At 42.0% G+C, this 24,385-nt stretch overlaps 1 protein-coding gene across 1 annotated transcript in view; it reads left to right on the plus strand.

Annotated features, from left to right (window-relative positions):
- The window catches only part of LOC126238756 (trypsin-1-like), a 106,242-nt gene extending 85,240 nt beyond the window's left edge, over positions 1 to 21,002 (plus strand). Inside the window, exons 6-7 of the mRNA XM_049947810.1 lie at positions 4,628 to 4,824; positions 20,792 to 21,002. Coding sequence (XP_049803767.1) covers positions 4,628 to 4,824; positions 20,792 to 20,935 — 341 coding nt within the window. The 3' untranslated portion in view covers positions 20,936 to 21,002. The remainder of the gene's footprint in view (positions 1 to 4,627; positions 4,825 to 20,791) is intronic.
- Positions 21,003 to 24,385: the final 3,383 nt, after the last annotated feature.

Consider the following 24,385-nt stretch of genomic DNA (forward strand, 5'->3'; position numbering starts at 1 on the left):
CCTTACGTGCCAAGTCTTAACACATGGGATATCATATTGTCCTTTCTTCTTCTTAGTGTTTAAAGACAGTTCTTCTCCTTGCCGAATCTGCGAAGAACCTTCTCATTTCTTAAATTTTAGTCCACCAAATTTTCAGCGTCTTTCTATAGCGCCACATCTCAAGTGCTACGATTCTTTCCTTTTCCAGTTTTCTCGCGCGACTGCTGCGGTCGCAGGTTCGAATCCTGCCTCGGGCATGGATGTGTGTGATGTCCTTAGGTTAGTTAGGTTTAAGTAGTTCTAAGTTCCAGGGGACTGATGACCTCAGAAGTTAAGTCCCATAGTGCTCAGAGCCATTTGAACCAGTTTTCTCACCTTAACGTTTTTATTTCTTGTCACTGAACGTTAATTCCTTTTCAAAATTTCTCTTCGGTTCCACTGGGGAAAGGCTACAGCCTTATCTCATTCTCTTTTCAATTACTGCCTGTCTTTCATATCCATCGATTATGGTTTCTGTATAAATTGTAGATAACCTTTTTCTCTTTGTATTTTATCCCTGATACTTTCAGAATTTAGAATAATGTATGTCAACATAGCTAAAGTTTTTTCTACACCTACAAATGCTATAAACATAGTTATGTCTTTCTGTAACTTTATCTCGTAGAAAGTATATCATTTAACTGACATCCTGGTCCAAATACTTAAATATTCTGAGTGATTAATACCTGTAGGAAAAGAGCATCAGATCTGACCTGTTCTCTATCTTCAGCTGACAGTCATCATTAACGCATGCGCGTGTCTGTTCGCCGTGACTTCTTCTACTAACACTGGAGAAGAAAACAAAATCTGTCATCGAAGAGCAGAAATATCAGATAGGAAGGCAGGGGGTGCAGGTAGGAGAAAACAGTGATGACGCCTTCTGTGCTGCGGACTGCTTCATAAAGGAAGAATGGAACTATTCTCTATAATTATTTTCTGTGTGTAAAGTATTAGCAGCAACTATGTGACAGTGTGGAGAGATTACGGTATATTGATAATTTTTACTTATGGACCGTCTGACAGCAGTTGCTATCAGACGGTGCATAAGTAAAAATTATCAATATACCGTAATATTACACGCAACTGAGGAAGACAGGACTACAAAAGCTGAAAAAGTGTGGAGAGAATCGACTTACGAGGAGGTTTACTATCTTTAGCCCGAAAAAAGCATGTTCTTTGAGAATTTTTTTTCTCGGGATGTGTTGTAGATATCAATGTCAAATTTGGTCAAAATATTTATTGATATTTCCTCTACAAACTGAAATTTTTTCGACCGGAAATGTCGAAGATAGAAGGGGAAGTACCGTCGGAACGAAACAAAATTTCGATGTAGACCTCCACGCGCGGTCTGTCACAGGTCAGCCGGCTCGTCCGAAATCAAGATTGAGTTGACGTTAGCGAAGTATATAAATTCTTTAGGAGTTGTACCTCGCTTAAGTTATTTGGACCATAGGAAACAAAATGGCGGCCATTTGAAAAAAATAGGGTTTTTTTCATCGATTTTTCGACTTCGTCGGCCAAGAAAAAAATATTTATAATTGATGGATCGGAATAAAAGTGATACAACTCCTAGACAATTTACTTAGCTTCGTCGGAAACAAAGAATCATGCCAGTCGGTTCAGTCGATTTCAAGTTACCATACTGCGCGAAAAAAAAGTCATTTCGAGAAAAACGCGTTTGAAGTTTTGACTACATATAAATGCAATATTATGCAACTTAAGTTGAATCTGCTATAACGGGTCCATAAACTAGTCCTTCCTCTTCCTCATAGAGGGCGTTCTGCTCGATCTGGGCCATCCTGAGCTGCTCCATAGCCGCTCGTACGGCCGGTGACAAGCGATTTTCGGCCACTTGAATCCGGTGGTCGTACGAATGCTTGGCGAACTGCGTCTATTAGAGTCCCAGGGTGATGTTCAACGTTGTCATTGTCTTTAGAATTGCTGAATATCCTTCGTTGAAACTGCTCACTGCCAGGAAAGTCGCAATCTCCACAGTCTTCGCACCAGGGGGCTGATTTCCAAACACACGCGTTTAAACTTTCATTTGAATTTTGTGTTTCCTCCCAAGCACCGGCACAATAACGCGTCCTCCGAAAGAAAAAAAAAACTGGTGCGTGAAAAAGGCCGATTTCAGACAGGTGCATTTTTCTGTTCAACCGCAAATAACAAAACATTTCCATTCCATATTTGGAAAAACCATTTCAGGGATGGATTCTAAACACTTTTATAGATCCCAAAATGCAATTTAAAAAATATCGATTTTTTGAACCAAAATATAGTAAACGTCCCTTTAGATATGTTTCTTGTAGGCTAGAGGATTATTTTCAGTAGGTACGTAACAATAGAGCATCGTGTAGGTCTATAGTTGTTATGCAGCGACATTAAAAAAAATTGTCAATTTCAGATTGGCGTACTCGAAATCCTGTACTGAAGTCTGACGAATAGCCATGTAACAGGAAGTCGTCTCCGCGCCTGTATTACCTAAGCAGTAGGAAGCAGAAATTTTCTTTGAATTATCAAATAACAGTAAAAGAGTTTGTATCCATTGTATGTTCCATCATATTCCATGGCAGGGTAGCATTTTTTCCTTGTCTTTAACTGTAGCGGTTAACCCCAAAGATGTTTTCGGTTGTGGATGAGAATAGCTGTTACAGTTAAGTCGGAAACTGAATAACATAGCATGCCACTCTCTGGGGAAAAGCAACTAAAAGGCTGAGTCTTGATCGCAATAAAATATATCACATACAGCCTTAGACACGTCTAATTGCCCCGACACAATACATTGGTAGCAACAAAATAAATGCATATTGCATGCCACATTGGTGGCTAGTGTGTCAGCTTCACTTCTTTTATCCAAGCGGCTCCTCATATGGCCTCACGAGACTGGATGTATAACATTCCAGACATTTCAACAAAAAAAAAAAAAGTCTCAAGTGGTTTAGGGGAACCGAACTTGCGATCTACGTGATTGCTGAAAAAACAAGAATGTTTCCTTGAAGGAAGACAGAAGCAATAACTCTTCTTTAGATGAACTATAGCGCCGCGTGAAGAAATTCTTGAATTGTTCCCTGCAATTGGCACGTCTCCTATAGTAGGCCCTACACCTTCCATTGGTGATACGCGAGGTATTCTTTCTTTTAACTAAGGATGCATGCTCAAGAATATGCATTATTTTTCGTCACAGGGAAGACTTTCCAGTCCGGATCAGAACTATTTTGAGTGTTTATGCCCCCTTGTAGACCTACGAGTAAGGGTCAGTACCTTCTTCGTACAATTACAAATTTCGTAAAGCTTGCACACAAATTAATAAAGGGTCCCTCAATTCTACGTTCAAAATATATCGAAGAATCAGTCATTTTTATCTTAAAATAATTTTCCTTTGTGTTTATCGTTTCTGTCATTAGCTCATACAATCTTCTTCGTGCGTTCGTGGGGAGGGATGGATTTAGAATTTTCTGCCATATTTGCTGCTAATTTTCATTCTGATGTTTGGCGCCCTGAAGGCGTACCGGCGCGCCCATCATGAATTTATTGTAATACCATGGAGACGGTCTGTAGCACAATGAGTAAAGTCGAAGACACTAGGATTCTCGAACAGAGGCACAACTGAGTGAGTTGTAGCAGCGGAAAAACACTGGATTCTTTCAGGGAGGAGGGCGAAACTAATTCCCGTTCGCCCATTAGGTTTAGATTTTCCGTAGTTTCCCTCAAGGCAAGTACCGGAGCGGTTCCTTTGGTAATGTTCAGATGTTCAAATGTGTGTGAATTCCTATGGGACCAAACTGCTAAGGTCATCGGTCCCTAGACTTACACACTACTTAAACTAACTTACGCTAAAGACAACACACACACACCCATGCCCGAGGGAGGACTCGAACCTCCAGCGCGAGTGGCCGCCCGTTTCGTGACATGGCGCCTCTAACCACGCGGCCACTTCACGCGGCCCTTCGGTAATGACATGGCCGATTTGTTCCTCCGTTCTTCCCCCAATCCAAGCTCCGCCTCTAATGACTTCGTCACCTACGGGACGTTGAACCTTATGGTTCATTTTGGTACTGGGGTATATAAGAAACTCTGAGCCAGGACACATGCTCATGACCTCTTGCATAAGATGGATGCACGTATTTTCACGATCAGAAGGAAGATTAGAGTTTAACATCCCGTCGATGACAGGGTCATTAGGGACGGAGGATGTACTTGGATCGGGGAATAACGAGGTAAATTTTGGTAGTATCCTTTCAAAGGAAACCATCTTGGCATTCCCCTTAAGACATTTAGTGATATTATGGGAAACCTAAATCTGCATTCCAGGAGGGAATTACAGCTGCCTTCCTCCCGAATGCGAGTACAATATCTCAGCAGTGCATGTCCTTGTTAAGTGATAAGCATGATGCTTGTTGGAATAAAGCCGTCGACTGTTTGGCTGATACGTTCGCCAAGTTTTAGCGATTGGCTTCTTCTTTGTGGTGATCAAATAATCATTGAGTTAAACTGATATTAAATAATGATCGCTCTCGCTAATTATTCACGAATTTTATGAACCATACGATAAAATTTGATAACTATATGAAATACATGTTCTGCATGCAAGCTTCAATGCTTTTCTCAGCTGGATCCATTGCTGCACTCTCCGGCTGGGGCAGCACCAAGAGCGGTATTCTGCCGCACGACCCGGACATCCTGCAGTACGTCGACGTCACCGTCATCGGGATGACCGAGTGCTACGAGCTGCTGGAGAATTACAGCGCCCTCAACGACAACAACGTGTGCACCGGGCCGGTCACTGGGGGCATCGCCGCCTGCACCGTAAGCACTACTCAAGTACTTCTCTTGTGGCATATGCCTCTGTAAGCAGTTCCCCTTCAGCGGGGCGTGTTAGCTCCTCTTCGGCACTGCAGAGGGTTCGTGTCGTAGGTACCAATAATTTCGACCGGTCCTCGCACTATGCTGAAGTCTGAGTTCCATGTCTTCACGAATATGAACCATAGCTCTAATAATACAGTCTCTAACACTTCACTTTACCCTGAGTCAGGACCTATGAAGAGATAAATTTTCCAGCAACACTAGAAGCTACTACATAGCAGGTAATAAATATCTGCCATGAAACGCGTTGATAGCTAGATAAATATCTTTTCTTTTGTAAGTTGCACTCCACAGCTTCGATAAGACATTTATTACACATACCATTAAAAGGTGCTATTAAATAAAATTTTGTTTTACTGTAACTACGCATTTCCAACTTTGGTCAGCATCTGGCAGACTTCACTACTGTAAAGGCTCCAGATGACGGCGAAAATCATATATCATATCGTTTAACACCCCCCCCCCCCTCTCACCTCCAAAGATGGATAAATTCTGGTGAAGAAATCATCTGCGGCTTTGTTTAGGGAAAAGATCAAGCATTCGCCTCAAGCGATTTAGGACATCGACAGAAAAGCTATCAAATAGGTAGAACAAGACGAATATATCACGATTTCTCCAGTCTAAGTATGAAAGATCTCACCATTGCACTACCTTAATCCGTGTTTATGAACATCGTGGTATCTGAGACAAACACAGAAGGAGAAACTCAAGAGGAACTCAATCAGATTCACACACGATGATGAATGAATTTATACTCTTTTGCGCATATGATGTAACACATGCTGCAACCAGTAAGTGTTCTATTGGAGACCGAGCGGTCTGCTTTGAAGATCGTTGTTAGTGGGAACCTTGCAGTAACTGTAGCTAGTTGTAGAGCCCTGGAGACACTTGAAATGGCTCTGAGCACTGTGGGACTTAACATCTGAGGTCATCAGTCCCCTAGAACTTAGAACTACTTAAATCTAACTAACCTAAGGACATCACACAATCCATGCCCGAGGCAGGATTCGAACCTGCGACCGTGACAGTCGCGCGGTTCCGGACTGAAGCACCTAGAAAAGGTGAACTCGCAGTTAACGCGAAAACATATTGGCCCCTGCAGGAATACATTAGTTCTTGTGGGAGTTTTATCGGTTAACACGAATTTCAGTTAAGCAGTATCACGAACTCTTCTTCAGTCTTCAGCGTAAATAAATTTCATAGTAATACAAACTTCCGACGTTACAGTATTTTTAAGTATTAATTTTTTTCCGAAATGAATGCTAGAAATGCAACTACAAAGCCAACTAGCCAGTGTTGACTCGTTTCTAACGTACTGTGGGCTGGCAGCCGCGACTATCACTTCAACAATCAGGGCGTACGGTACATTCGAATAAATCCAATAATGTATGCATTAACATTTGGAAACATATCCTATGTGCAGTGTTCTTTTAGTGACAGCCAAATCGAGTTGGAATACTGATTAAGAACCTACAAACGATAGAATGCGAAACATGGTAAAGAAGAAACAGACAGCTGTAAATGTGTAAGTAGAGCTTAAGATTATGGATGAAGTGGACCGTTTTAAAAAGAAAACAATTCCGGAGCAGTTAGAATTCCCAAGCCTGCCTTATCTACAATAATAAACAATCGAGAAAAAAAAACATTAAAGCTGCTGCATCTGGTTCCGAAAACAAATCCAAACGACTTCTTAACGCTAAGTATGACATCGAGACGTTACTGCTAGAGCGGTTCAATCATGTGCGTACATCTAATATACCTTTAAGTGGCCCTATGATTCAGTTAAAAGAAAATGAGATTGCAAAAAATACCGTCATCGAAGATCTTAGTATTTCTGCCTGTTGGCTGCATCGATTCCAACAGTGATATTCAGTTTCATCCATACAAATTTGTGCTGAAGCAAATAAAGTTGATTGAGGAGGTACGAACAGCTGGTTGCATGAATTCAGCCGAGAGGGAAAAATAAGCCTCATGTGATGTGTTCAGTATGGATGAAACTGTATTTTTCTACAAATTTTTTTTCAAATCACTCTTTGGATATAGACAATGATAAGTGCCATGCTGGAGCACGCAGGAAACATCGTGTAATTGTTCCACTTGTATGTAGTGCTGACGACAGTGAGAAGTTTCGTCCCTGGGTTATCGGTAGGTCTGAGAAACCGTTTTATTTTAGAAGCATAAATATGGACCCTTTAGCTTGCATCTATTCTCAGCACAAGAAAGCTTTATTGGACGGCGCATCATTTCGCAAGCGATTCCTCCGTTTCAGTAGTCGAATGGTTGTTCGAAACAGACGTAATCTTCTTATGTAGGGCATATGCCCTGCCCATAACGTAGAGGATCTGAAACTAACCAACGTAAAGATTCAGTTTTTTCCACCGAACTCAAAAAGCCACTTTCAGCTCTTGAATCAAGGCATAACTTCTCTCATGAAAAGAGCTTATTACAAGCGACTTGCGAGAGCTGCAATTCGTGCTGCTGAAAACAATATTGCCAACCCCAAATTGGAATCTGCTTGATGCAATAAAAGCCATTGAAGCAGCCTGGAACTCCGTGTAACCACATCATTTACAGAAGTGCTTAACAGAGCCTGGAGATATAGCAACACTGGAGATGTCTGCTAGTTGGACACTGCCATTTCACCAGATGAATGGACAATTTTGCAAGATGTTGCAAACCCTGGGATTAATTTTGAGGAATTCATTAGTGCAGACGATGGTGTTGCCGTATGTGCTTCTGTGGCATCTGATGTGCTGAAAGCTGTGACCGAGGTGCAAGAAGGGTCATCAGAAGAAAGTGAGGAGGAGGAGAATACAGATATTATTGCACCTACCAGTCAGGAGATGTTTACAGCCTTGGACCGTTTAGAAGGCCGCGCGAGAAAGCCGCGCGGTCTTTGGCGCCTTGCCGTTGTTCGCACGACTCCTCCCGTCCGAGTCCTCCCTCGGGCATGGATGTGTGTGTTGTCCTTAGCGTAAGTTAGTTTAAGTAGTGTGTAAGCCTAGGGACCGATGACCTCGGCAGTTTGGTCCCGTAGAAACGTACCACCACCATTTAGAGCAGGGGCGGCCAATATTTCGGCTCATGGGCCGTGCCCAGGTCCCGTTGCCAACGTACTAAGCCTCGTTCCACATTTACCCCATCGCCACGCCACTCTGACGGCGAGCAGTGGGAAGAACTGAAAGCCGCGAACGCGCCCCGTTTAAATGGAAGTGCTGTCGCACTGCATACATCTTTGTTTTATATTTAACGTTTCTCAAAAACATTGGTCACAAACAAAACAAATTTTCAGTATTGTCTAATTAGTTTTGGTGAGCTGAAGACAAAATATAATTTTTTTGCGGGACAAACAGCCGGATACAGGCATACGCCTAATCCAAAAAAGGTCTTTCACAAAAATATGTCCATCGCAGTATTATAGCACTTTTGAAACCTCATTATGGAGACATGAACCTCTACCTGAGGAAAGCAATGTAGACGTCCTGGGCAGTTATAACGTAAAAAGATTTGTCATAATTGGAATTACCTTGCAGGGCAGTCAGTTACATCTACATATGGAAAGGGGCTCTTTCAACTGAGACGGTAAACAGCCTCGAAATTAGCTTGGAAACAGTCGTAAGGTTGATAATGTTCTCAAAATCTTTATAACTACCCCTGTAATTCTGCCTGGGCCACAATGAATTCTTCAAACTTTGCATTTCCTTTAACGCCAGTGAGCTTCGGGAACTGGACTGTGTCAGAATGTGCCCCTTCTACAACGCGATTTTCTTTCTAAGTGCATCCCCATCAAATCAGATGGAAGTTACCTTGCAATGTGTTACTGTCGGCAGTGTGCAGTCAAATTCACTTAAAATGCGAAGTCTGCACTCCATCCCGGATGTTCTAATTTTTGTTCCTCCACTCCTTTTTGCTTCATAAATTCACCAAAAGCGAGTTCTAATTCGAAAAGTCGTTCCAGGTATCCCCCTCGACTTAACCTACGTACTTTGCATTGACATATGAAGTCTTCATTCTCTCCGTTAGGTTCCATTGAAATTTGTTGCAGCTGACTACGTAATAATGCATGCGACTTCAGAAATTTTGCTATTTGTACCACAAACTTCTTCGCATACTCCAGGCCTTCAATTTTAGCCCAAAATTCATTTTGATGTACAAAACAATGAACCCCGTCCGTCGGTCTTTATAATTTTTTGCTCTTTCATTGTCAATTAACTCTGTAAATACTCTGTGCATGATGTTGTAACGTCGCTTCATAGCAAAAATGCACTACCTGTCACTTACGCGAATTGAGAATTCTCACCCCTCTCTTTTGTCATTCCGACTCATTTTAAAGGATTCGGACGACAGATCGCTAGATTGCCTACTTGCCCATATTTTGCCGGCCGGAGTGGCCGAGCGGTTCTAGACGCTACACTCTGGAACCGCGCGACCACTACGGTCGCAGGTTCGAATCCTGCCTCGGGCATGGATGTGTGTGATGTCCTTAGGTTAGTTAGGTTTAAGTAGTTCAAAGTTCTAGGGGACTGATGACCTCAGAAGTTAAGTCCCATAGTGCTCAGAGCCATTTGAACCATTTTTTTTTTTTGCCCATATTTAAAACTGGAAAACATTTCAAGGGGCAAATGCTTACTCTGACCATAATGTACTGGTCATGAACTGCAATTTGCTGATCCGGTGGCTGTTTGCACAAAGGGGGCCATCTAGCGATCTATCGTCGGGATCCTTTAAAATGAATGGTAATGACAAAAGGGAGGAATGAGAATTCTCTATTCGCATAAATGACGGGTAGTGAAAATTGCAAAAAGGTAGAAATTACGGAGATGAGACGTGGATATGATGAAAGAACCAGAGACTATTGGGATTTTCAACAATAGGATTAGGCAATATTTGATTGACACATGGGAAGATAATACAGTAGCAAATGAATGGATGGACTTGAGGGGTGAAATACTGAAGGCGGAAAACCAGCAAGTAAGTAAAAGTCAAGGCTAATGGAAGTCCTTGGACAACAGAGGAAATAGTTTAACTGACGAAAGGAAAAAAAGCTGATAAAGCTACAGCGAATAAAGTAGTCGAAGGAAAATGCGGACGTCTAAAAATTTGATTTTCAGGAAGCGGCAAAATGCCTAAGCAGTAATGGCTAGAGGACAAACACAAGACTGTAGAAGCGAGTATAACTAGGGGAAAGATAGATACCGCCTATAGGAAGATTGTAGAGACCTTTGGAGAAATGAGAAACAACCGCATCAATATCAAGAGTTCATATGGATAAATGACTAATAAGCGTGAAGACAAAGCTGAATGGTGGAGGGGACATACAGAAGAGCTCTACAGGGGAAATGAATTTCAAGAGAATATTCTAGAAAGGGGAGAGCAACTAGATGAAGGTTAGATGCGAGATACGACACTCGAGAAGAATTTGACAGAGCACTGGAAACTCTAAGTCGAAACAAGACCCTTGGGTTCGACGACCTTCCGTCAGAATTATTGAGATCCTTTAAAGACACAGTCATGACTAAACTAATCCACATGTTGTACAAGATGCATGAAGCAGACGAAATACCTTTGAACTTCAGAAATAATGTAATAATGAAATAATGTAATAATTTCAAAGAAGGCATATACTGGCAGGTGTGAAAATTACCTAACTATCAGTTGTATAAGTCATGGCTGTGAAATACTGACACAATTGGAAGAACTGTTAGAAGCCGATCTCGGGGAAGTTCAGTTTGGGTACGACAGAAACTTAGGAACACGTGAGATAATACTGGCCTTACAACTTACCTCGGGAGGTAGGTGAAAGAAAAGCGAACGTACGGTCGTAGCATTGGTAGACATAGGGAAAATTTTGAGAATATTAACTAGAATACTCTTCTTGCAATTGTAGAAGTAGCAGGGATAAAATACAGGGAGCGAAAGGTTATATACAGCTTGTACGGAAATCCGACCGCAGTTGCAAAAATCGAAGAACATGACAGGGCAGCACTAGTTGAGAAGGGAGTGAGACAGCGGTGTAGCCTGTCCCCGATGTTATTCATTCCACTCAGAACAATCAGTAAAGAAACACAAAGAAAAATGTGGAAATGCTGGAATTAAACTACAAGGAGAAGAAATAAATACTTTGGGATTTGTTGATTACATTGCAATTCTGTCAGGAACAGTAGAGGGCTTGGAAGTGCAGCTGAACGGAATGGATAGTGCGCTGGAAAGAGGTTATAAGCTGAGCATCAACGAAAGCTAAACAAGGATAATGGAATGTTGTCGAATTAGCTAAGGCGATGCTGAGGGGAAGAGATTAGAAAATGAGACCCTAAATGTAGTAGATGTGTTTCACTATTAGCACAGAAAAATAACTAATGACGGCCGAAGTAGAGAGGGTGTAAAATACAGACTGACAATAGCAAGGAAAGCATCTCTCAAAAAGAGGAATTTGTTCACATCGAATATAAATTTAAGTGTTAGTCATTCTTTTTCTGAATTTATTTGTCTGTAGTGTAGTGTTGTACGGAAGTGGAATGTGGACGATAGGCATTCCAGTCACGAAAAGAATAGATGCATTTGGAATGTGGTGCTTCAGAATAACGCTGAAGACTCCTCATCTAATGAGGAGGTACTGAATCGAACACAGGATGAAAGAAATTTCCTGCACAACACGAATAAAGAAGGAATCAGTTGATAGAATACATCGTGAGACATGAGGATACTATCAATTTGGTATTACAGGCAGAAATTGTAGAGACCAAGGTATGAATACAATACGTAATTTCAAATGGATGTAAGTTGCAGTAGTTATTGAGATTTGAAGATACTTGCACAGCATAGACTAGTGTGCAGGCCTGCGTCAGACCTGTCTTAAGACCGAAGACCACAACAACAACACAGCGAGTAATATAGTCAATTGCTCTCTATGAAATTATTGCACAAGTTCTGAATTGTTAACCAATAAGTACTACACAAATAAGTTCGGGCAATCATTTACAGAATATAGTCAAGGACACTCTTCTGATTATAGCTATCTCAGGGTCCGAGGGAACTACAGCTGCAACTACATACTAGCCCTATCTTCGTTCACGAACCTGGCGGTAGACCAAGAAAAGGTCGCCTTCAGAAACAAACGAGATGTAGTTCCGCCTGAAGGGCGCCTTCACGATACAGTGGTCTTCAGCAAGTATTCGACAATCTGAGTGTTATAATAACTTGAAGAGCCGAGAACAACTGCGAAAAAGTAGAGAGACATTTGAGTAATTTACCATACCTCCAGAAATTAAAAGAGGAAGATATGTGTGTGAAATACTAGCTTTTAGCTTGCGATCAGTGCTGCTTCGGTATCGAAGAAGATCGGGAAAGGAGCAAAAGAAAAAGGAAAAAAAATCAGTTACTAGCATTCCACTTACAAGGAGAGGTCCCAAGGGGTGACATCGTCTTTTTCGTTATTCTGCGTGATGTTCTAGAGCTTTAAAGTTGATAGTTCTACATACAGTGGCGTAGTATAGTGTGCCCGCATCTCGTGGTCGTGCGGTAGCGTTCTCGCTTCCCACGCCGGGGTTCCCGGGTTCGATTCCCGGCGGGGTCAGGGATTTTCTCTGCCTTGTGATGGCTGGGTGTTGTGTGATGTCCTTAGGTTAGTTAGGTTTAAGTAGTTCTAAGTTCTAGGGGACTGATGACCATTGATGTTAAGTCCCATAGTGCTCAGAGCCATTTGAACCATTTTTTGTAGTACAGTGACGAGTGTATAAGCCTGACGTGTAGAAGGCTGGGGGTCCTACCTTTTCCAGAGCTTTAAAATTTTTATTTTTGGATAGTTGTCGAAGTCACTTCAATCGTAATTTTTATCCAATTAATTGCTTTAAATCTATTTTTTTAAATTTCTAGTTCGTTGCACACCATTTTAATCAGCGTATGAACTTTTTTATGCGCTCTTATTTCTGCTTCCCATCACTCTCTTTTCATTTGGAATCTTTGTGCATTTCATTTTAATTATTTTTGTATCGCAATATTTAGATGTTTGAAAATGCCGACCTATCGGTTAAAAAGCAAAATAAATAATATAGTTAAATTGGCTCTGCAGTGGTGTCAGTGTAAATTTCGTTATGTTCAAGGTGTACATCTTTTGGATTGTTATCATTATAGCAATACGTAAAACACACATGCCCGTTGCACAATGGACAAATTAACGCAGATGCAAATTTAAAAGAAGGAAGGAATTATAAATAAATGTGCAAATGAGGAATAGAAACAATGAATGTAATAACATGGACAAAAACATAAAATCATCAAATGAAAGAAATTAAATCGAAATTAAGAAAAAAAACTAAAAACACTTGCGCAAAGATTCCAAATGGTAGGAAGTAAAACTAAGAGTAAATGTAGAAGATAATTCGATGATTAAAATGACTTGTCAAAGGATAAGAAATTAAAAGAATACATTTAAACAAATTAATCGAATAAAAATAATGATCAAATTCCTTTCGATAACTATTTAAAAATACAAAAACTCTGAAGGACCTGACGAGATTCGAAACCACAAGCTTCGGCCCATCACGCACATATGTTAACCAGTGCGCTACAACGCCACTATATGTACAATTATGAATTATAAACATATACAATAACATGCAAAATTACGAAACATTTTTTCCTCAATTACTCGCAAATGAGGGCCATTCTTTGCTAGGGACGTTATTGAGAAAATTATGAGAGCCGGCGTCTGAAACTGACTGTATAACGATCCTACTGCCACCAAAGTATATTTCGCGTAAGGATCACGAACAAAAGATAAATTGGGGTTCGTGCGTAGGCATACAGACAGTCGTTTTTCCTCTCGCTCTATCTGTGAGTGGAACAGGAAGAGGCATGACTAGCAGTTGTACAACGCACCCTCCGCCACGCACCGTACGGTGACTTGCGGAGTATCTATGTACATGTAGCTGTAGATGTAGAAAGCACGTATCTCTCATACCAGAAAGTAACGAGACTTTATCAAACGTATGTGTGGAATGGGCAGCATCTCTGTACAGAGCATGTGGTAAATCAACAGAAAGCGAAGATGAATGTGCTGAAGAGAAAATGGAGAATAGTGGCCTAATAAATGCGAAAATCGAAGAGGACAAAATAGAGAGATTAAGGGAGATTATACAGTATATTCAAAGCAAGAGACATATCAGGGGCGGATAGGTGTAGATATCTTTAACCAAAGTTAACTGTGGGCATCTAACACTGACACTGAATTTAAAAAATAATTTCGGAAATTGTATTTTGATGGTATGTCATTGTACAGAAATGAAAGATGGATCGCAAGAAAATGAACTACAGCAATTGCAAAATATATTAAGCTTTATTGAAGCTGTCAGTAGCTCAAAAAGGAGCCCAATATGCTGCAACAAAAATCTTTGATTATATGACCAATAATATAAAATGTCTGAGAGGTAGCAAAGCAAGTTTTAAATCTAACATAAAGTAATTTCTCCTGGACAACTCCTCCTATTCCATGGATGAATTTCAGTTTAAAAGCTGTTAACTTGTAAAAAAGGTTGATGTTAAGTGCAGTTGCATGAGGAGACTAAAAAATACGTTCATTACTGTTAATATTGATAACACATTCTGCAAACTGACTCGTTACTCATAATTTCGATAAAAGAATCATTCAGATCTTATAGGGAACATCTAACTAACGAACTATAAAGATAGGATTAGGCTCACCATACGACTGGGATTAGCTCAGTCAGCCCTGGCTTTTTAATGCTGTCTGGATAATGTCCGAAGTTGAAAAAATGTCTGGTGTGTGAGACTGGCGCGGATTTTTCAAAAATATTAGACCTATTTGTTTAACATCGCGTTTTTAAGCATTCTTTTGCGGAATACCTCTCTCAGTCGACCTTGATGCAAGTGCTGACGTCGATGGAGAGGTGTGGCTATATATTCCGTAGCAATGTTTCATTTAGTCATTTAGCAACATCGCATTAGTAGGGTGCTGACGTTGTTCTTTTGTGTGCAGTAAGTTTTGATCATTTTATCCTATTTGATTATTTTTTCATTGCTTAGAAAATACCAAAAGAAAGTGTGTGTTTAATGTTTAAATGACCTTCTGCAAAGAACTACTACGCACTCTCAAGAAAATAAAATTGTCAAGGAATAAAAAATGTTTTCTGGCGTGGACAATTTTTATAATTCTAGTATCCAATACTTAGAGTTTTGAAAACCAGTTTTGATAAAGTTAATAAATTTCAAGGAATAAATTAAAGAACTGAATTAGTTTGGTAATATTTAGAAGGGAGTTCACAAGTTATTAATGGAAGATTCTATTAATATTGAGAACCTACTTTATGGGCGCACATTGTTGAACCAGATGATTGAAGGCTAATGGGTAGGAAGTGTTTCAAGTTTAGAAAAGTACCAGATATTAAAAAAAAAGTGGAAAGCAACTTCTTAAAGTGTTTCAAAAGACTGATATTTCATATTGCAATAATTATAAAATGGTTTGCGATGTCATTGCCTAGGATATCTGTTCCACTTGAAAGAGATTTTGCAATCATGGTGTACATGTGGACTGCAAAAAGGGATACACTTTCAGTATCCAATGTTAAAAATCTGCTAAATGTTAAAATTAATTGAGAACGTTCTTGTTGTAAATTATATGATGTAATGGAAACAAACAGCTTCGGAAAAATGTCATGTCTAGTAAAAAAGGACAACTTAATAAATAAATAATCTGCAACTGAAATATTTTGGTCAGATTTAGAATAGAGGTCACAAACTATTAATGAAATTATAAAAGATTCCGTTAATATTGATGACCTTCTTAATGGGTGTACATTGCTGAACCAGGTAACTGAAGACCAGAGCATTCAAAGATATGTGCTGGGTTGGACTCAAAAAAACGTAATAATAATTTCTGGGGTGGACCTAAAAAAATATGGTAATCCTAGTAGGACGGCCTACGTGACTTGCTTGCTTAGCACTGTCATGATACATATACTGTTTGCTATAGCACACGGACGGTTAAGAATTCTGCACACATGCGGAGCTCTTGCACACATGCGGAAATCTGTCGACTGAGTGCACATCCCCTCCCCCCCCCCCCCCCCTCGCCATCCGTCGTCCTCCATCAGACCATGCTGTCTGAGCAGGAGAAGAAAAAGAAGAAGTGGAGGGGAAACTGGAACTTTGTGCATGGCTCATGGCTATGTAATCGCGGAAGGAACATTGAATGCACTGCATGTGGCTTGATTTCATATTTCTCAATAACACAGATGGAAACAAAACATATTATCATTACTACTCAATCACTATTGGTGCACTGAAGACACAATACATATACATCTGCAATACATATATATCTGCTATAAAATGTCGGAATATGGACGGATGCAGACAATATCGCAGATTTTCGTCACTCAGTAATCGGACTTATTTAGTTTCATAATCGGAAAAAGCTTTTCACCCACATATGTTGATCGAAACATGGTATCACGTTTGCAACTTCAGTATCGACAGTTTGGAGACAATGGAAATCTTCCCAAGGAAACCAAAGTAGAACTCCTGGACAGTTTTAACGTAAAACAGTTTGTCTTTTAAACAGGAATCAGACTGCCAATAGATCAGTTCCATCTGCACACGCACCGGGGTATTCACAACTGAAACAGCAAAAGGCCTTGAAAACAGCTCAAAAACAGATGTAAACTTGGCGGTGTCGTTAAAACGTTTAGAAGACTGTTTTGTAATTCTTTCAATGTTACAATGAATTCTTCAAAATTCTCGTTTTTTTCGGCTACAGTTAGCTAAGGGAAGTGGACAGTGTTTTTTGTCAGAAGATGTTCCTTTCGCAATTCGATTTTCTTTTTATACGCATCCCCATAAAATCAGAAAGAAGTTCTTCTCAACCTTGCAACGTCCTACTTGTCCGCCCCTGGTAGCTGAGTAGTCAGCGTGACGGCCCAGGTTCGATTCCCGGCTGGGTCGGAGTTTTTCTCCGTTCAGGGACTGGGTGTTGTGTTGTCCTTATCATCATCATTTCATCCCCATCGACACGCAAGCCGCCGATGTGACGTCAACTCGAAAGACTTGCACCAGGTGAACGGTCTACTCGTCGGGGGGCCCTAGCCACACGGCATTTCATTTCAACGTCCTACTGTGGGAAGTGTGCAGGAAAAAACCACTTGATATGCGAGGTCTGTAATCAATTCCAGACGTTCTACACTGAAGCACCAGATAAACTGCTATAGGAATGCGTATTCAAATACAGACGTATGTTAACAGGCAGAATACGGCATTTCCGTCGCCAACATCTAGATAAGAAAACAAGTGTCTGAAGCTGTTGTTAGATCGGTTACTGCTGCTACAATGGCAGGCTATCAAGATTTAAATGAGTTTGAACGTAGTGCTATAATTGGTGCAAGAGCGATGGAACACAGTATCTCCGAGGTAGCGATGAAGTGGGGATTTTCCCGTACGACCATTTCACGAGTGTACTGTGAATACCAGGAATCCGGTAAAACATCAAATCCCCGACATCGCTGTAGCCAAAAGAAGATCCTGAGACAAACGGGACCAACGACGACTGAGGAGAATCTTTTAACGTGACAGAAGTGCAACCCTTCCGCAAATTACTGCAGATTTCAGCGCTGGGCCATCAGTAAGTGTCAGAGTGCGAACCATGCATCAAAACATCATCGATATGGACTTTCGGAGCCGAAGGCCCACTCGTGTACCCTCGACGACTGCACGACACAAAGCTTTACGCCTCACCTGGGCCGGTCAACACTACCATTGGACTGTTGATGACTAGAAACATGTTGCCTGGTCGGACGAGTCTCGTTTCAAATTGTATCGAGCGGATGGACGTGTAGAGGTATGGAGACAACCTCATGAATCGATGGACCCTGCAGGTCAGCAAGGAACTGTTCAAGATGTTGGAGCCTCTGTAATGGTGTGGGCCGTGTGCAGTTGAAGTGATATGGGACCCCTGATAAGGCTAGATATGACTCTGACAGGTTACACGTACGTACCTGTAAGCAAAGCATCCTGTCGGATCACCTCCATCCAGTCATATGAATTGTGCATTCCAACGGACTTGGGCAATTCCAGCAGGACAATGCAACACCGCATGCATCCAGAATTGCTACAGATTGGCTCCGAGAACATTCTTCTGACTTTAAACATTTCCGCTGGCCACAAAACTCCCCAGAGATGAACATTATTGAGCATATCTGCGATGTCTAGCAGCCGGCCGGGGTGGCCGTGCGGTTCTAGGCGCTCCAGTCCGGAGCCGCGCTGCTGCTACGGTCGCAGGTTCGAATCCTGCCTCGGGCATGGGTGTGTGTGATGTCCTTAGGTTAGTTAGGTTTAAGTAGTTCTAAGTTCTAGGGGACTGATGACCACAGCAGTTGAGTCCCATAGTGCTCAGAGCCATTTGAACCATTTGATGTCTAGCAACGTGCTATTGAGAACAGATCTTCACTCCCTCATCCTCTTACGGTTTTATAGAGAGCCCTGCTGGATTCATTGTGTCAGTTCCCTCCAGCGCTACTTCAGACATTAGTCCAGTCCAGGCCACGTCGTGTTGCGGCACTTCTGCGCGCTCGCGAGGGCCCTACACGATATTTGGCAGGTGTACCAGTTTCTTTGGCTCTTCAGTATAATTTTCGTTCCTTTCATTTTTCCTTTCAAGAATTTGGCGACGGTCTCGATTCGAAAAATCCTCCTTGACTTAACCAACGTTCTTAGCAGTAATATAATGTCTCCTTACTCTTCATTCAGTTCCATTACAACTGTTGCAACTGATGGTATGATGATGTATCTCATTTCTTAAAATTTGCTGTTCTTACAACTAATTTCATGACGTGCTTCGTGCCGGAAAATAAGGCACAAAATGCTTGTAGATGTACAAAACAAAGAATTCCTTACAAACCGTCTGTTGAGCGTCGTAACTTTTTCTCTTTCATTGTTAACTAAATCTTTAATTTCTTTCTGCATAGTGCTGCAATGTCGTTCTACATCAGATTGCCTGTACTGAAGATTACGTGGCTACACAATGAGTATGGAGAATTCTCATCCTTCTGTTCTGTGATACCTATTAATTTTGTGCCGATAGATCGCTAGACTGCCTCCTTTTACGCAGATAGCCACTGGACCTCTGAACTTCCTTAATTACACCAACGAATATCGAAGGATGAACGACGTTATCATCACGATTCTGCTGAACTGAAGAAAGTCGTGCCTACTGAAGAATGCCATACCAGATGCCGGAAGAAGCAACGTCGGATCACACTGCTAAACGAAATGTCCTGTAGTACCGAGCAGTTCCAAGAAGACCAAGCAAGCTGAGATGCACCGAGTACTGCTGAGAAAGGCCGAGCGTCGGAGCGCACACGTGCAGCGCATTGCGCACGTGTGCATTTTTGCATTCCATGGCTAACTCTGCTGCAGCATTTGTCTCGGGTGGTATTCTACGTATTTCATTTGGTGTCACTTGTTGTTTCCTTCTGTTCTCGATGAATAGAGAAATCAAACTGAGACGCACCGAGTACAGCTGGGAAAGACCGAGCCTGGGAGCGCACACGTGCAGCGTATTGCGCACGTGTGCATTTTTGGACTTCGTGGCTAACTCTGCTGCACCATTTGTCTCGGGCGGTATTCTACGAATTTCATTTGGTGTCACTTGTTATTTCCTTCTGTTCTCGATGAGTAGAGAAATCTGTTACAAGCTTTCAGCTTAGCAGCTTCTATTCATCACGAATGTAATTAAACTTCAGTAATGGACATGGAACATTTCTCTCCAGAAAACATCTTAGCAGCACCATGACTTGTTTGGCAACATTCCCCTCCTAGCACTTCCAGCTGCCAGAACTTAACCAGAAATGATGGTCTATCAATAAGTGTCTCACGAATATCGTCCATCAATTTTCTAATTTCACAAAAATGCGATAGACCGTTCATCTTTATTTGGATGAGATACAGCTGTTTGGCTGTGTTCAGTCATCTGAAGAATTCTTGGAGAAGATCCCTGGAGTGAGGCCAAATGTTGAGTAGAAAAGAAAGTAGAAGAGGAAAATGAAACAGTTCAATAATGTAGTAAAGTTTACTTTCGTTCACAGTGGCTACTGAAGCTTATCTGCAGTTTGTGCGCTTACAATCTGCTACAGTTACATACGCATGCTTTACAGTCAATGTTAATTTCTTGTTTATTCTTCTCATCGAACGAGAGGACACTGTGGTAAGAGTCTGGACTAGTATTCGTGGCGAAAGAGATTGAAACTCGTATGGAGCAAACCAGATTTTTTTCTGTGGCTTACCTAAACCGCTTAGAGCGAATACGGGATGGTCCTTGTCGAGAATGTGAGCCATCGACCTCTTCATAGAGGAGACATTAAACCCTAATCTCCTTTGTATGTAGTATTTACGAACTCTCTGTGTTAATATCGCTAATGAACGCTAATGTAGATAGAGAAACCGGTATGAATTGTAGTGTGGAGCGAAGTTTAACCATCGCTGTTTGGTTTGTAAGAGAGATGAGGTGAAGGCGTTAAGTTCCTTATAGGCAGAATGTTGGCAGTGCTCATATAAGTCAAAACCCCTGCGCAATATTTCATGGTGCGAACTTTTATGGTGGTGATCAATCCGTTGGATGAAGATGTTAGACACTGCAGCCCCATTGATACTTCCGTAGAAAAAGAAGCAGCGCTAGTTAACATCTCTACTTTCACTCTGAGCTTCATCAACAACATATAACACGCTACGCTTTAAATCTGCACATCGCAATGACTACGGCGGATCAGTTACATATAAAATATCCTCCACGCAGAGCACCGAAATGACAGAATTTCAGCTAGGGCAGGCACTCTGAAGAGGGGTGTTTGGACACCAAGCTGCTGATCACAGTTAACAACTTGTAGTGAAAACGCCTGTGTTGCAGGGAGACTCCGGCGGGCCACTGGCCCAGGACGGCACAGTGATCGGGGTCGTCTCCTGGGGTCTGATGCCGTGCGGCTCCGAGGGCGCGCCAACCGTCTTCACCAGGGTCTCTGCCTACGAAGACTTCATCAATCAGTACCTTTAATTCAGCGCCGCTGCGGCTGTTATCAGTTTCAGTGACATAATAAATTGATCTTAAGAGCAGAATACAATTTCCTTTTATTCTTTCTGTTTCACATTCTGCTTGTTACAAGACGGATACACAGATGGCCATTAAAATTGCAACGTTATAAACGCGACATGCAACGAATGTCAAATTAGCGTGAAGTGTACTACATGTCTGATGATGATTAGCAGCCGGCCGCGGTGGTCTAGCGGTTCTAGGCGCTCAGTCCGGAACCGCGCGACTGCTACGGTCGCAGGTTCGAATCCTGCCTCGGGCTTGGATGTGTGTGATGTCCTTAGGTTAGTTAGGTTTAAGTAGTTCTAAGTTCTAGGGGGCTGATGACCACAGATGTTAAGTCCCATAGTGCTCAGAGCCATTTGAACCATTTTTTGATGATTAGCACAGCTGTGAAAACGAGGCAGTAGTAACAGCATCTACATTTTGTAAATAAAGAATGACTTCATAGCCTGAAGCTCAATTGGAAATAGCACTTGAATGTTGTTTGTTTGTGAGAAGATTGGGTAATGCCTCTTGTGAAAAGGAGAAACGTTCATTGGCACATGTTGGAATTCGACAACAGCAAGGTCGTGGCCTAACGAGGATATGGTTATCATTCACCGATATTGGTGCTCGCATTGGTCAGGACCCCACAGCTGTTAGGCAACTATGGAATCTACGAGGTACATTCAAGTTCTAAGGCCTCAGATTTTTTTTCTCCGGACTGGAAAGAGATAGAAACATGCGCATTGTTTTAAAATGAGGCCGCGTTCATCGTCAATACGTCCCAGAGATGGCAGCACCGTACGGCAGATGGAATTTTACCGCCAGCGGCGAGAATGAGAACTGTTTTAAATACTTAAAATGGCGACGTTTTCCTTACTTGAACAGCGTGCAATCATTCGTTTTCTGAATCTGCGTGGTGTGAAACCAATTGAAATTCATCGACAGTTGAAGGAGACATGTGGTGATGGAGTTATGGATGTGTCGAAAGTGCGTTCGTGGGTGCGACAGTTTAATGAAGGTAGAACATCGTGTGACAACAAACCGAAACAACCTCGGGCTCGCACAAGCCGGTCTGACGACATGGTCGAGAAAGTGGAGAGAATTGTTTTGGGGGATCGCCGAATGACTGTTGAACAGATCGCCTCCAGAGTTGGCATTTCTGTGGGTTCTGTGCACACAATCCTGCATGACGACCTGAAAATGCGAAAAGTGTCATCCAGGTGGGTGCCACGAATGCTGACGGACGACCACACGGCTGCCCGTGTGGCATGTTGCCAAGTAATGTCGACGCGCAACGACAGCATGAATGGGACTTTCTTTTCGTCGGTTGTGACAGTGGATGAGACGTGGATGCCATTTTTCAATCCAGAAACAAAGTGCCAGTCAGCTCAATGGAAGCACACAGATTCATCGCCACCAAAAAAATTTCGGGTAACCGCCAGTGCTGAAAAAATGATGGTGTCCATGTTCTGGGACAGCGAGGGCGTAATCCTTACCCATTGCGTTCCAAAGGGCACTACGGTAACAGGTGCATCCTACGAAAATGTTTTGAAGAACAAATTCCTTCCTGCACTGCAACAAAAACGTCCGGGAAGGGCTGCATGTGTGCTGTTTCACCAAGACAACGCACCTGCACATCGAGCTAACGTTACGCAACAGTTTCTTCGTGATAACAGCTTTGAAGTGATTCCTCATGCTCCCTACTCACCTGACCTGGCTCCTAGTGATTTTTGGCTTTTTCCAACAATGAAAGACACTCTCCGTGGCCGCACATTCACCAGCCGTGCTGCTATTGCCTCAGCGATTTTCCAGTGGTCAAAACAGACTCCTAAAGAAGCCTTCGCCGCTGCCGTGGAATCATGGCGTCAGCGTTGTGAAAAATGTGTACGTCTGCAGGGCGATTACGTCGAGAAGTAACGCCAGTTTCATCGATTTCGGGTGAGTAGTTAATTAGAAAAAAAATCGGAGGCCTTAGAACTTGAATGCACCTCGTATGATATGAGGAGGTCCATTCTCAATGCCATGCAAGATCTCAACGGTCCCCACGATCAGAGAAATCAGACATATTGTTCACTCAGCCTTGCAAATTTGTACAGCAACACGTACCTTGAGTCAGGTAATGAGCTTGTTAGCAACAAGATAAGTAAGTATCCAAGGGCAGTGCAACGACGTCTGGAGCAGTGCCGACTGTCAGCATGGCGACCCTCGCTGCAGCTTTCGTTGATGCTGCAGCTGTCTGAGCGGTGATAGTGGTGTGCCCAACCACAGCAATGGCACTGTGTGGTCTCTATAGACGATTTTCCGTTCTACGCCCAGCATCACAGCGAGCATATCAATCTGTGGAGGCTCCAACAAGATTGAACGATGAATTCGTCATTGTCATAAGCACCAAGCTCCTGGTGTGGCCAGACAGAACTCCACTGAGTACACAACACAATCGACTCTCGTTTGCATAGCTGGTAATTTGGACAGTAGGCGTTACAGGTCTGTTGTGTTAAGACTGGTGACTGTGCTATGTCTTCTAGGCGTAGGTGACATTACGTTTCCAAAAGATAATGTAAGACGGCATGTTGCCCATGCTGTCCTATAATTGAAAGTAGGTCCGGTCAGCACGTTTTCCAAATCCCTCACTCGATACAAACATCTGCTCACGGGTTTCCCGGAAACTGGCACACCACCATCCACCAATACTTCTATTGAATAAATGGGGTATGTATCCATATCTGTCATCCAAGTTCACATTAATTGGACATCTAACTTATAAAAACAGTTTCTGCTGCCAGAGGAGACTGCTATGTGTACTACACTTCGCACCCTGTGCACCCCCAGATCACCTAAAAACCTAGTCAAATATTCTTCTTACTATAGTGTTTATGCACAAAACAGAAAATTTCGGTATTTGCTAGCATTCCCGGGGTCGACATATTATTGCCTACAGTGTGCATGCTGGGGACTTTCGATCTTTACTTCGTTAGCTGGGCAATCTTATTTTCCCCCGTCAGTTGCCTGTGTAACAGTAACCATTTAGGCATTTAAATCTGACGGCTTTAGATGTGGAGGTAGCCATTTCGAATCCTGGCAGAGAAAGAAATTTTAATCACAAGAATTTAGCAGGTAAGGAGAGTTGAAGTCGCTATCATGCAGTTTCCAACAAGTACTTGCAGATTAATCAAACCAAAATTATTTTCGCTTAGAAAACAGAGCTCCTTTCAACTTATCTTCGCTTGTGTAGCATAATATGGAAGATCGTGACGCAGATTCACAAATGTAACATTACTTTTGAATAAAATGCAAACACAAGTTGGGCTTTCCTGTTTATTATAAAACAGCTGGTTTTTACCATGCGGCCATTTTCCAGTGGCATATGTTAGGTTTCATGAGAATTGTGCCGTGTTTACTCAGGGCACCTGACATATACCACTGGTG

Source organism: Schistocerca nitens, chromosome 1 (assembly GCF_023898315.1).
Source record: "Schistocerca nitens isolate TAMUIC-IGC-003100 chromosome 1, iqSchNite1.1, whole genome shotgun sequence".
NCBI classification, from domain to species: Eukaryota; Metazoa; Arthropoda; class Insecta; order Orthoptera; family Acrididae; genus Schistocerca; species Schistocerca nitens.